At 42.3% G+C, this 12,124-nt stretch overlaps 1 protein-coding gene across 1 annotated transcript in view; it reads right to left on the bottom strand.

The window, feature by feature from the left end:
* The window catches only part of LOC148477656 (N-acylethanolamine-hydrolyzing acid amidase-like), a 74,470-nt gene that overhangs the window by 51,194 nt on the left and 11,152 nt on the right, over positions 1-12,124 (bottom strand). Inside the window, exons 2-4 of the mRNA XM_088456390.1 lie at positions 11,093-11,263; positions 6,293-6,419; positions 4,691-4,781 (exon numbers count right to left, since the gene is read on the bottom strand). Coding sequence (XP_088312516.1) covers positions 4,691-4,781; positions 6,293-6,419; positions 11,093-11,263 — 389 coding nt within the window. The remainder of the gene's footprint in view (positions 1-4,690; positions 4,782-6,292; positions 6,420-11,092; positions 11,264-12,124) is intronic.

The raw sequence follows: 12,124 nt of genomic DNA, 5'->3' as shown, positions 1-12,124 counted from the left end.
GCTCCCACACCAGGGCCACAAAGTGAGTATAATTCCGCACTTACTGCCACCAGGCAAGTGGTGGAGTGCTGTATCAGCCTTTTAAAAGGCCGATTCAGATGCCTCCACCGCTCTGCTGGCGAACTCATGTATTTGCCGGATATGGTTTCGAAAATTGTGGTCCTGTGTGGAATATTTCACAACATCGCCATAAGGAGTGGTGTCCCAATGCAGCCAGAGGATGCCTTACCTGAGGATGGCCCCCCCGAGGTTGGTCGGAGGTCAGTATGTGGGGGGGCCATACGCGATGATGTGGTGGCCAGATTTTTTAGGTAATTATTTGCAAAAAACCAGTGTTGATACCTAATGTGGTTGGGTTTGTTTGAGAGCATCTAATTTTTTGCTAATTTGTTTCTCCCTCTTCTGTTTTTTGACATAATCTTTGGCACGCCAACGATGACTACTTCCTGCTACCCTTACAAAACCTGTATGTGGATATTTTGTGGCTATATTCGGGAACACTTCTTGCCACGCCATATATGTGGAATCATGTTGGCATGGTCCTTCGTCAACCAGTTCTTGATTGTTTTTTTTGGGTGTTTGTTTTTTGTTATGTGTTGTATTTGAGATTATCACTGTGTGTTTTGTTGTGAGTGACCACTTTGCAATTTCTGTTGGTATTAAATATTTTTAGAGCGAAATGTTGTCCCTTTTTTGTAACGTTACCACCAAGTGTAACCAGGTTCACACATGTAACATTTGACTAAGGGGTAATCCAGTACTGACGCCATTTGTGCAAAAATGATTCCTTTATTCTGGGCCCAAACCAACACCAAAAGGAAGCTTGGACAATCCTTTTGCTTCTTAATATTGCCCTAAGCTGCTTGCACACCAACTAGGAACCTGGAAAATGTTGAAAAATCTAATTGTGACTACACCAAAAAAGGGAAATCAGATTTGTACTGTTAGGTGTTTCTTGTGGCTGTTTGACCCAAAAATACAACACACACTCTTATTGACCCAAATGTGAAATCCTTGCAGGAACACTATACTTATGTCAGGGTAAACAATATGTGGTTGGGACAAAACGAATGAGCCAGAACGTAACTTCAAACAAAACTATTTATTTACAGAATGTTGAACAAAAAAAAACCTACTCCCTAAGGAGGACCGACATACGGTCAAGGACCACCAGCACCTCGATGATTTGGCTGTGCATCTGGGCCACACATCCTGTTAAATTTGCCCGAAGCCTCTGTTCCTCTGTGGGTGAGAAAAAATTGGGGATTAATACAACAATAGTGAAACCACATAAAAAAACAATTTAAAAAACAAAAAAAAAAAATGCATTAAAATTCATCACACTAAAAGGGTGTAGGGCAAAAATACAAGGCCTATGTCCAAATTCAGACAGGTGTGCTATGTGTATGTTGAAAACAGCAGTAACAGGTGACGGCAAACGACCAAAACCACTTATTTTTGTGTTAAACAAACAAAAAACATAAAATTAAAAAAAAAAAACAAACAGTTTGTGTCGAAAAAAAACAGCAAAAAAAAACATACCGGAAGGCCCAACGCCAGCTACAGAAGGCCCTCCATCGTCCTCCTCGGAGGTGGGTCCATTCCCCAAAGATCGGGGCGGTGTAATGACCGACTCCGGGGAGGGGGTCATTCGAAGAGGGGTGGTTGGAGGAGAGGGGGAATTGGGACGGAGGGGAAGGAGTCCAGAAAAATCTGGCTGAGGGTGTAGGAAGGCTGGGGAGGAGGGGGGAATAGGGGAAGGAGTGGAGTTGGAGTGTTGGCTGGGGGTGGGGGAGAGTGGCCGTGCTCGCCGTCTGGCGGAACGCTGATGGCGTAGTCTTCGCTGGGCCCCTAAAAGATGGTAACCAAATTGTGGTTAGATCCAACACAAATCCGCAAACAAAAACAATTTCAAATGCACCCCCAAACCCCCCCCCCCCAAAAAAAAAGAATGAATAAAGATGAAAGACAGGGAAAACATGGCCATGCAGATATGAGAATGAATAAAGATGAAAGACAGGGAAAACATGGCCATGCAGATATGAGGAGAATGAATAAAGATGAAAGACAGGGAAAACATGGCCATGCAGATATGAGGAGAATGAATAAAGATGAAAGACAGGGAAAACATGGCCATGCAGATATGAGGAGAATGAATAAAGATGAAAGACAGGGAAAACATGGCCAAGCAGATATGAGGAGAATGAATAAAGATGAAAGACAGGGAAAACATGGCCATGCAGATATGAGGAGAATGAATAAAAATGAAAGACAGGGAAAACATGGCCATGCAGATATGAGAATGAATAAAGATGAAAGACAGGGAAAACATGGCCATGCAGATATGAGGAGAATGAATAAAGATGAAAGACAGGGAAAACATGGCCATGCAGATATGAGGAGAATGAATAAAGATGAAAGACAGGGAAAACATGGCCATGCAGATATGAGGAGAATGAATAAAGATGAAAGACAGGGAAAACATGGCCATGCAGATATGAGGAGAATGAATAAAGATGAAAGACACGGAAAACATGGTCATGCAGATATGAGGAAAATGAATAAAGATGAAAGACAGGGAAAACATGGCCATGCAGATATGAGGAGAATGAATAAAGATGAAAGACACGGAAAACATGGCCATGCAGATATGAGGAGAATGAATAAAGATGAAAGACAGGGAAAACATGGCCATGCAGATATGAGGAGAATGAATAAAGATGAAAGACAGGGAAAACATGGCCATGCAGACATGAGGAGAATGAATAAAGATGAAAAACAGGGAAAACATGGCCATGCAGATATGAGGAGAATGAATAAAGATGAAAGACAGGGAAAACATGGCCATGCAGATATGAGGAGAATGAATAAAGATGAAAGACAGGGAAAACATGGCCATGCAGATATGAGGAGAATGAATAAAGATGAAAGACAGGGAAAACATGGCCATGCAGATATGAGGAGAATGAATAAAGATGAAAGACAGGGAAAACATGGCCATGCAGATATGAGGAGAATGAATAAAGATGAAAGACACGGAAAACATGGTCATGCAGATATGAGGAAAATGAATAAAGATGAAAGACAGGGAAAACATGGCCATGCAGATATGAGGAGAATGAATAAAGATGAAAGACAGGGAAAACATGGCCATGCAGATATGAGGAGAATGAATAAAGATGAAAGACAGGGAAAACATGGCCATGCAGATATGAGGAGAATGAATAAAGATGAAAGACAGGGAAAACATGGCCATGCAGATATGAGGAGAATGAATAAAGATGAAAGACACGGAAAACATGGCCATGCAGATATGAGGAGAATGAATAAAGATGAAAGACAGGGAAAACATGGCCATGCAGATATGAGGAGAATGAATAAAGATGAAAGACACGGAAAACATGGCCATGCAGTTAGGGCCACAAAGACAAACATGAAAACCACAATCCATTAAACTTACTCGCAGCGATCTGCATGCGAAAGCATGCCAGCAAGCGGGGCGTCCGCCTTTGCAGGTCCGACCACCTGCGCTCCAGCTGCCCGATATGGCGGCGTGAGCCGAAGGAGCGCAGGCGGGCCCGAACCTCTGCATATGCGGATCGCTTCTCCCGGTTGGTGATGGGTGGAGGTTGGCTGGTTATCCGCTGATCCATCACCTCCGTAAGCACCAGCAGCTCGCGCCTGGTGAATGCGGAGGCTCTCATGATGGCAATGGAGTTTTGGCAAAAAATCATTTTTGATAAAGTGCTCAAAAATTTTCTGATTGGCTAATGTATTTAGGATATTAACAGGAGCAATTCTATTGGTTAGTATATGAGTCATGTGTTCGACAGGGCCAGAAATCTGAGGAGACTTATGATAGGCTTAATGCAGTGACATGCGTAAGCAAATTTACATAAAAAAATGAACTCCATGAAATATGCGGGGCTAAAAACAAATATACCAATTAGTTTATAGGGGTTAACATGTATTTTGACAAATAAAAGCGAATGTTTAAGCCGTACGTATTCTGCGGGTAAACACAAACACGGACATAAATAAAGTTTATTGCATTGTGTAAAAAAAAAAAAAAAAAACAATTAAGCTAATTGATATATTGATTGGCATGTTACGATTGAGGGAGGTAGGCAGAATAATCGAGCGGTTAATCGAAATGTCTCAGGCCAACTTCCGGGTAGTACTAGTGCGTGCTTTCCCTTCAAACCACTTCGAGGATGTACGCTCGCTATTTGGCACGCTCGTTAGTTAGAGGAGGGGTCGCCTGAGTTTGGGGAGGATGTTTTGATGCGAACGAAAATACGAGCGTGTGCCTGAATTTAAATATTTATTTACGTTCGCCTAACGTACGAACGGCCACTTGCGTCCGGGTCTGAATGAGGGCCTTGCTCCCATGACCTGGAATGGTGCTCATATCTAAAATAAATACATTCAGCTCAGGCAGTATGGCCCTACTGCCGCATTTAATGGCTTACTGTGATTACTGGTTCTCTATATGCTGGAATTATGACACTATATATATAGTTTGTATGACACATATTAAAGCTGGTTAAATGCTAATTATACCCTCTTCATGGACTGGCCACACTCACTCTAAAATCAAGCATTTGGAAACCCCCCTCTAGAAATCCTGCGTTCACCACTGCATATAATAGTGAGCACAAAAATAAACATGCAGAAACAAAAAATGTACCTCTGGCATTCGCTGATATAGTAAATTTGTATGGACTCTGCCCAGTCATAAGGCCAACATATCCCACAAAGGTCGTTCCTGTGTATACAATCTGGAAGTTCAAATACACTATAGTTATACATGCTCTTTCTCCAGGGGGGAAAATTTTGCTTAAAAAGAACTTTCCATAAACCTTTTGATCCAATTTTTCGATGCTTAATAGGGGGGTCCAGTTTTACCCTTGATCTTTATCTTTGCCTTCTCTTAAAGGCTTTGGCATTTTTTCTTTTTTTATAGAAGTGTGTGTGATTCTGACACTTGAATCTCAATGTATTTGTAGTTTTCTGTTATCTTTTCATTATTAATGCTATATATTACGGAACATATTAAATGTTTTAATAGATTTAGACTTGCACTTGTCATGTAGGTTGCTTTTAAATTTCTGCATAGGTTCATACTAAGCTAGCTCAGTCTGGTTTAAGGTGGAGACTGTGGGTCGGAGAAGGACGCAAATGACATCGCAGTTGTAATCTCTCATGGATCGCAATTGCAAAATATGCTAATGCGCTTAGAGACGCCCACTGAGACTATCTTACATCTGCCACTTATGCACAAAACCGGAAACATCTGAAACATGGAATGCAGATTAGACAGCCATCAGCCTTCTGAGTAACTCTAAGCTGTCGCAGACATAGCGGGTCTCCAGAGACGCAGAGGGCTCCCCTGCTGTGGACAGCAGCTAATTTATGGCTGCCCAGAAAACAATGTCTAAACGGTCCGACATGCCTGTGTTTTTCTAATCACCCCCTGTACATTCCCCCAAACGCTGATTATCTGTCACTCACTTTGTAAGTGAATCCTCTATGTGAGCGTATACGCAATTCAATCGCTGTGCGTGCGCAGTGTGGCTTACATGTATGCACAGTGGTAAACAATCGCTCCATTTGAGTAAATATCGCATTGCCTCCATCTCTGAATCAGGCCCTGTGTTGGCCATTCCGTTATTTTAAGGCTACCGTCGTTCTTTTGCTCAAAGGTACAGCAGTTCTGACATAACCTAGATAAGGTATGTTTTGGGTCATTAGAGTGAACCATTGACCAACTAGGCGTAGACCAGAGAGTATTGCTGCTGTGATAGCCATTTTGATTGATTTTGGGTTTTCATTACTTACATGTTCCCTGAAAAATCCTTTTTCTTTATAACTCTGACATTTACATTATTTTCCAGTTTTTACTAACCTAAACCTCTTTTTAACTTCTACAAGTTTATTGCTTACCTTTGTACCATTTCAGGTTATTCACTGGATTTAAATAGCTTAAATTTCAATAAAAACTGGAAAATGGGGATGTTCTAAAACTTTTCACCTGTAGTGTATACATTTTAATAGTGTGGCTGTTGGTTGCAAGCACTTTTATGGTACTTACTCTTTAACTTATTTATTATTCCAATACAATATTGGTGTGTAACGAATAAAAATAGTTCAAAGGAAAAAAAGTCAGCAAATGTGTGACAGCATCAAAAGGCTAAGCATTCAGTGATTCTATAGATTATGAGCCAAGATATAGATCATGTAGAGCAATAAGTGATCGTTACTATAAAACATTTTCCTTTACATATTGTACCTTCCCGTTCTTTATAAAATCCACATCCACTGTCATTTGTTTAAGAACATCGGAAAAGAACATGTCCATATTTCTTCCATGGTAAATATTTCCTTCTTTATCTTCTGTTATTATACTTGTGCATGCCCTGAAAAAGTTGCACACATGTGTGGTAATTAATAAGAACCCTATAATTAGATTTAAACATCTCACAATTGATATGGACCCTACTATTATAAAATATAATAAACCCTTCCATACTTATGCCCAGGTGGTATTCTGCTGTCCCAGTGTCATGAGTAGTTGAATCTTTTGTTCTGTAATACACATAATAATCATTTATGTTCTACTCAATCAATTAGCTGGGCATCAGAATGTGAAAACCAAAACTATAAACCAAGATCCTTTTCCTTGAGTGTAAACAAGAGTAGAGATTGAGAGAAAATGTTACCTAAATACATTCTTAAGTCTATTCTTTGTGGTCTAACAGAGCATTGTTTTGGAGAGATACAGTATATAAAAGTCAATCATAGGGGGTCACTCAGTTGTCCACCATGTGCGGTTGCCATGTTTGGCTGCTTGCATTGTTGTAGAATATGGTATGCCAGCATTGCCAATTTTTCCTGCGTGCCTCTATGGGGTGCAAGGAAAAATGGCAATGTTGATGGTGGGAAAGAGCCTGCATTCCAACATTCTGATGGCACTTTGGAGACCTCGCCCACAATTGGATAGCACCCATTGATTGAATCATCACACTGAAATAGAAAATGTTGCCCTTTGTTTATTTTGTTCGTAGCCCTTGCTGTAAATCCTTATTTCAATTTATAATAAATATGCACAAGTAAGATTGCAGGCATAGGGTTGGGTACGGGATTCTGATATTCAGGATCCCGGCGGTAAGAATCCTGATACCGGCATCTTGACAGGGTTAGAATACCGACCCTAACCTTCCCTCCCCAGTGCCTGACCCTAACATCCCCCCCAGAGCCTAAATCTAACCTTCCCCTTCCTGCACCCTAAACCTAACCCTCCCCCTTAGTGTCTAACCCGAACCCACCTGCTAACCCCGTTACTTACCTTCAGATGACGGCACTGGGATTCTGACTGGTGTCAAGATACCGGCGCCGGTATTCTGACCGCCGGAATCCCCTCCATCTGTATTTTAACCGCATCCCCAGACATATTGCACCTCATTTAGAGTTGGATGCATGTATACTTTAGTAAAAATTCTGTATTTTTTTTTCGTTTTTTACTATCTACAGCACCAGTATAGCAAAAGAAATAAGTAGTAACTAGAGATGTGCGCCAACCCCCGTGTTTTGGTTTTGGATCTGTATCTCCTCTTGTTTTGGATCTGGATTGGTTTTGCCAAAACCGTCCTTGCGTGTTTTTTTTTTTGTTTTTGGTTTTGGATCTGTATTTTACAAAAAAAATAATAAAAATATAATTTGGGACCGTTTTTGTTCCTACAGTATTATTAACATCAATAATATTTATTTCCAGTCATTTCCAATCAATTTTGACCACTTCACAATATTGATTTTTTTTAATCTAGTTTAGGGCCAAAAGGTTGCATCCAGCTAGCTGGCTGACTAAGGTAAGCGACAGCAGTGGGCGGCACTAACATGTGGCAGTTCAGCTTCCAACACGAATACAGTGTGTTATACAGTATGGGTTGGATACACCAATAGTGCACTTACTGTGACAGCAGTGTCGGCAGTGCGGGTGCTGGCGGTGTCCTCAATGCGAGAGTGCCAGCTGTGTCCTCAATGCGGAAGTTGCAGCGGTGTTGGCAGTGTGGCGGTGTTGACAGAGTGGGGGTTCTGGCAGTGTTCTGAGTGCATAGTGCCAGCAGTGTTGGCAGAGCAGGGGTGCCAGTGGTGTCCTCAGTGCGGAGTGCTGACAGTGTCGACTATGTGGGGATGCCCTCGGCGTGGGAGTAGCGGCAGTGTGAGGTTGCTGACAGCATCCTCAATACGTGGGACAGTAGTGCGGGGATGCTAGCAGTGTCCTTAGTGCAGGGTGCCGGTGGTGTCGGCAAAGCGGGGGTGCCAGCGGTGTCATCAGTGCACGTGTGTTGACAGTATCAGCAGTGCAAAGGTGCCAGTTATGTCCTCAGTGTGGGAGTGCCGGCAGTGTGGGGTCACTGACGGTGTCCTCAGTACGTGGGGCAGAAGTGCAGGGGTGCTGGCAGTGTCCTCATTGCAGGGTGCCGGCGGTGTTGGCAGAGCGGTGGTGCCAGTAGTGTCTTCAATGTGGGGGTCCTGATGGTGCTGGTGGTGCCATCAATGCAGGGTGCTAGCAGGGGTGGCGGCAGCGGGGAATGCTGCCAGTGGGGGTCGGCAGCAGGGGGTGCCGGCGGAGTTGGCAACAGGGGTGCCGGCAATGTCAGGCAAGGGGGATGAATGGCATCTTCCTGCTTCCTGTGCCCATATTCAATGGGCTTAACACTGATTGGCTGAGAGCCGTGACAGATGGCTCTCTCAGCCAATAAGCGTTAAGCCCGCTCGATGCGAAACCTCGTGATCCGACAGAGGGGTCACAAGGTTTTGCCTCGAAGTGGGATCCGATGCAGGCAGGGAGATCCAAGCTGTGTCTCGGATCGCCCCGGATCCCCAAACTTCGGGTGGGTCCGGTTCCCAGAGAAACCCTAGTTTAAACCAAATCTAAAAAAAAATATTTTTTTTTTATTATGCTGTGATGTGACTACAGGCACGGCGCTGTGATTTCTTAAAAAAGCCTATTATAAGGGAATCCCCATGGTATTATTCCACATTCTTGTTGCTGAACCAATACTTAAATTCACACGCAACAGAGAAATAGGTCAGGTGGGAGGATGAACCAGAGCAGAGAGGTACTAAGGGGGAGATTTAATAAACATAAATTTAGCTAAACTTAATTATCACTTTCTATCGCAATTTTTTTATCTCCATATTTATATGAATTTTGCTCCTGGGACAGGTGAAGCGAAAACAGCCTATCCCGGCAAGCTCTTCCAGCAGATACGATATATTTGTTTCCCTCCTCTGCGCATGCGCGGCCCTGTAGCGTTATTCCCTTCCGAACGTAGTTATTCCCTGCCGCTCCATGGTCCAGCATGTCCGGCCGGCAGCAGCATCAGCCTCCTTTCCGATCTTAGCAAGTGCTGTGCTACGAAGGCAGGCTGCTTTTTGCTGGAAACATGAGATAATTATGTTTATTAAATATCCCCCTAAACCTGCCTATCATCAGCTAAGACTCCACAAACTCCTCGATTCACAATCCTATAAGACAGGGGAAAACTACAACTAACATTCTCAATCTTAAAGAATGAACAACTCCAACACATTAAAGAGGCAATACACAGAGAAACACCTCATGGTTTAATCTCCTTCATGTTTATTTCAATTCAATACCTTCAGTCCTACTGAGATGAGTTGAAGGAAGAAAGACTAATGCTGCCCATCCACTAGCAGACCTCAAAACGACTGCTCGATTACGACATTGTAATCGTGCAGTCCTTTCAAAGTCTGTGATGCGCCCTCATTGAACAAGCAGTCGTTCAGTGTAGGCACATCAATCATCTGCAAACATGCTGAACCTGACGTTATCGTCAGGTTGTACAACATGTTTGCCCGATGGTAGATGTCTAAAACGGCCAGCGGGAGCACGCATCGCTGGTCGTTTTAGACATTTTTCAAAACAATTTGCAAACGATTAATGAACGATAACGATATCGCTCAATTTAATTGTCTTGTCTGACACTCTTTTGATGGGATAAAAACTGCTAATAATTTTAAATTATTAATATTAGAAAGCATTAAAACATGCTTGATTAAGGTTCTAATACATAGCAATGTTTCACAGTATTAATATAATAAGCAGGATTCAATTCTTTTTCACTAAATTATTAATGGGAAAAAACTGGCTTAAACTAGGGATGTGCGCTGGACCATTTTTGACGGATTTAGATTTGATTCTAATTCGTTGTCCGGCTTTGGATTTGGATTTGCCAAACTGCGGTGACTGGCTTTTGATTTGGATTTTTTTAATAAAAATTGACAAAAAAAAGCTAAATAAATGTTTTTTTTTTTCTTAAGTATTATTAACCTCAATCACATTAATTTCTCCAGTTGCATGCCTTCATTAGCAGTGCCCCAGTTGTATGCCCCCATTAGAGGTATGCCCCCCAGTAGTATGCCCCCCAGTAGCAGTGCCCCCATTAGTAGTGCCAACAGTATTATGCCCCCATTATCAGGCCCCCAGTAGTAGTGCCCCCATTAGTAGTGCCCCCAGTAGCAGTACCCCCAGTAGTGTGCCCCCATTAGCATGACCCCATTAGCAGTGGTGTCCCCAGTAGTGCCCCCTTACACATACACATGAATAAAAAAAAGAAAACTTACTTGAATCCCCGCTCCTGCCGCCGTCCGCTCTGCTCTGTCACCCGCTGAGGAGGGAGCCGGAAGACGGAGCTCCCTCCGTGCAGCAGCCAATGAAAGTCTGTGTGACTCTCATTGGCTGCTATAACAAACACACAGTTGCCGCTGGCGGATGTGTGTTTGTTTCTGTGTAGGGCAGACCACTATCACCGCTATCACTCTCACGAGAATCCGACATCAGGAGGCCGCCGTTTGGGATCCGAGTCAGACGGGGAACACCCAGATCCCCAAAGTTCGGAGCGGTTCGGATTCCACAGAATTTTAAACCTGTTTTTTTTTCCAACCCCGGAGGCAAGTGAAAGGAACACAATGATTTATTATATCCTTACTTATAGGTTGTCAGATATTTTACGATTATAGCAATAATCACACAATTGTATTTTATAACTTGTCACTAACTTACATAATAGTTTCGTATAAAAGATTTAGAATGACCACTTCACAAGTTCTCATTCCTGTTGTTTTGGCAATGCCACGCATCTCTCCAGCATATGGATCTTCTTGAGCATAAAAATCTAAATAAATATCTGCCATGAAACATAATATTGGTTTGGTTGATTGGTATGGGGAAAACCTAGAAATAAGGCACAAATAAATAAAGTAATTTCAGTATTTCATATCATGCACTTCTGATGACAGATGCATAAACATCATCAACTTATTCTAGTAAATTAATATTAAAATTATATACAAAAAAGACAACAGCACTGGATTATATGTGACAAAAAAAAGCACACACACAACTATGTATTTGCTGTACTGTATAACTGATAGTTTCACCAATATAATAAAACTCAATAAAGTTGCAAAGGTTATAAAGAAAAAGAAAAAGATTAATTGGCTTGAGGATCCAATATAGATAAAATTACTCTCTTTGGGCGGGATGTACTAAACAGAAAATGAAGTAAAAACCCTGTTTTTGGGGTTTTACCACATTTTCCGTATATATATATATATATATATATATCACCTGGCCACCGGGTCTCCAATGCAGAGGGTAATGCCAGCTTTTGCTGGCGTTACCCTATAGATGCCTATGGGCTTCTACTGCAATCGGATCCCTCCCAGCATGCCCCGCGGCCGCCGCATCACTCTGTGCATGCACAAATGGACTCCCGGGTCATAAACCTGGAAGTCCATGGGACAGCTCCCATCACAAAGTACAGATCTTATCGGAAGAGCTGTCCTTTGCGCTACTGATCGCATATGTTAGTACATAAGCGATCAGTAGGAATGCGAAGCATGGCGGTATGTACTCCGCAAGGTTAGTACATCCCGCCACTTAACTTTCCTTTATAAGACATTGAACACATGCATAATCACATAAAAAATGAAATAAAAATATAGACATGTATACAGTCACATAAAGGCAGATGTATGCGGAGTGGGTTAAATTAGTGCACTTAGGGAGATATGTATCAAACCTTAGAGAGAG

Source organism: Taudactylus pleione, unplaced genomic scaffold (genome assembly GCF_031769625.1).
Source record: "Taudactylus pleione unplaced genomic scaffold, aTauple2 ptg000703l, whole genome shotgun sequence".
In the NCBI taxonomy this organism is placed as follows: Eukaryota; Metazoa; Chordata; class Amphibia; order Anura; family Myobatrachidae; genus Taudactylus; species Taudactylus pleione.
The sequence above is the reverse complement of the archived record's forward strand: the minus strand, read 5'-3'. Positions and strand labels throughout refer to the sequence as shown.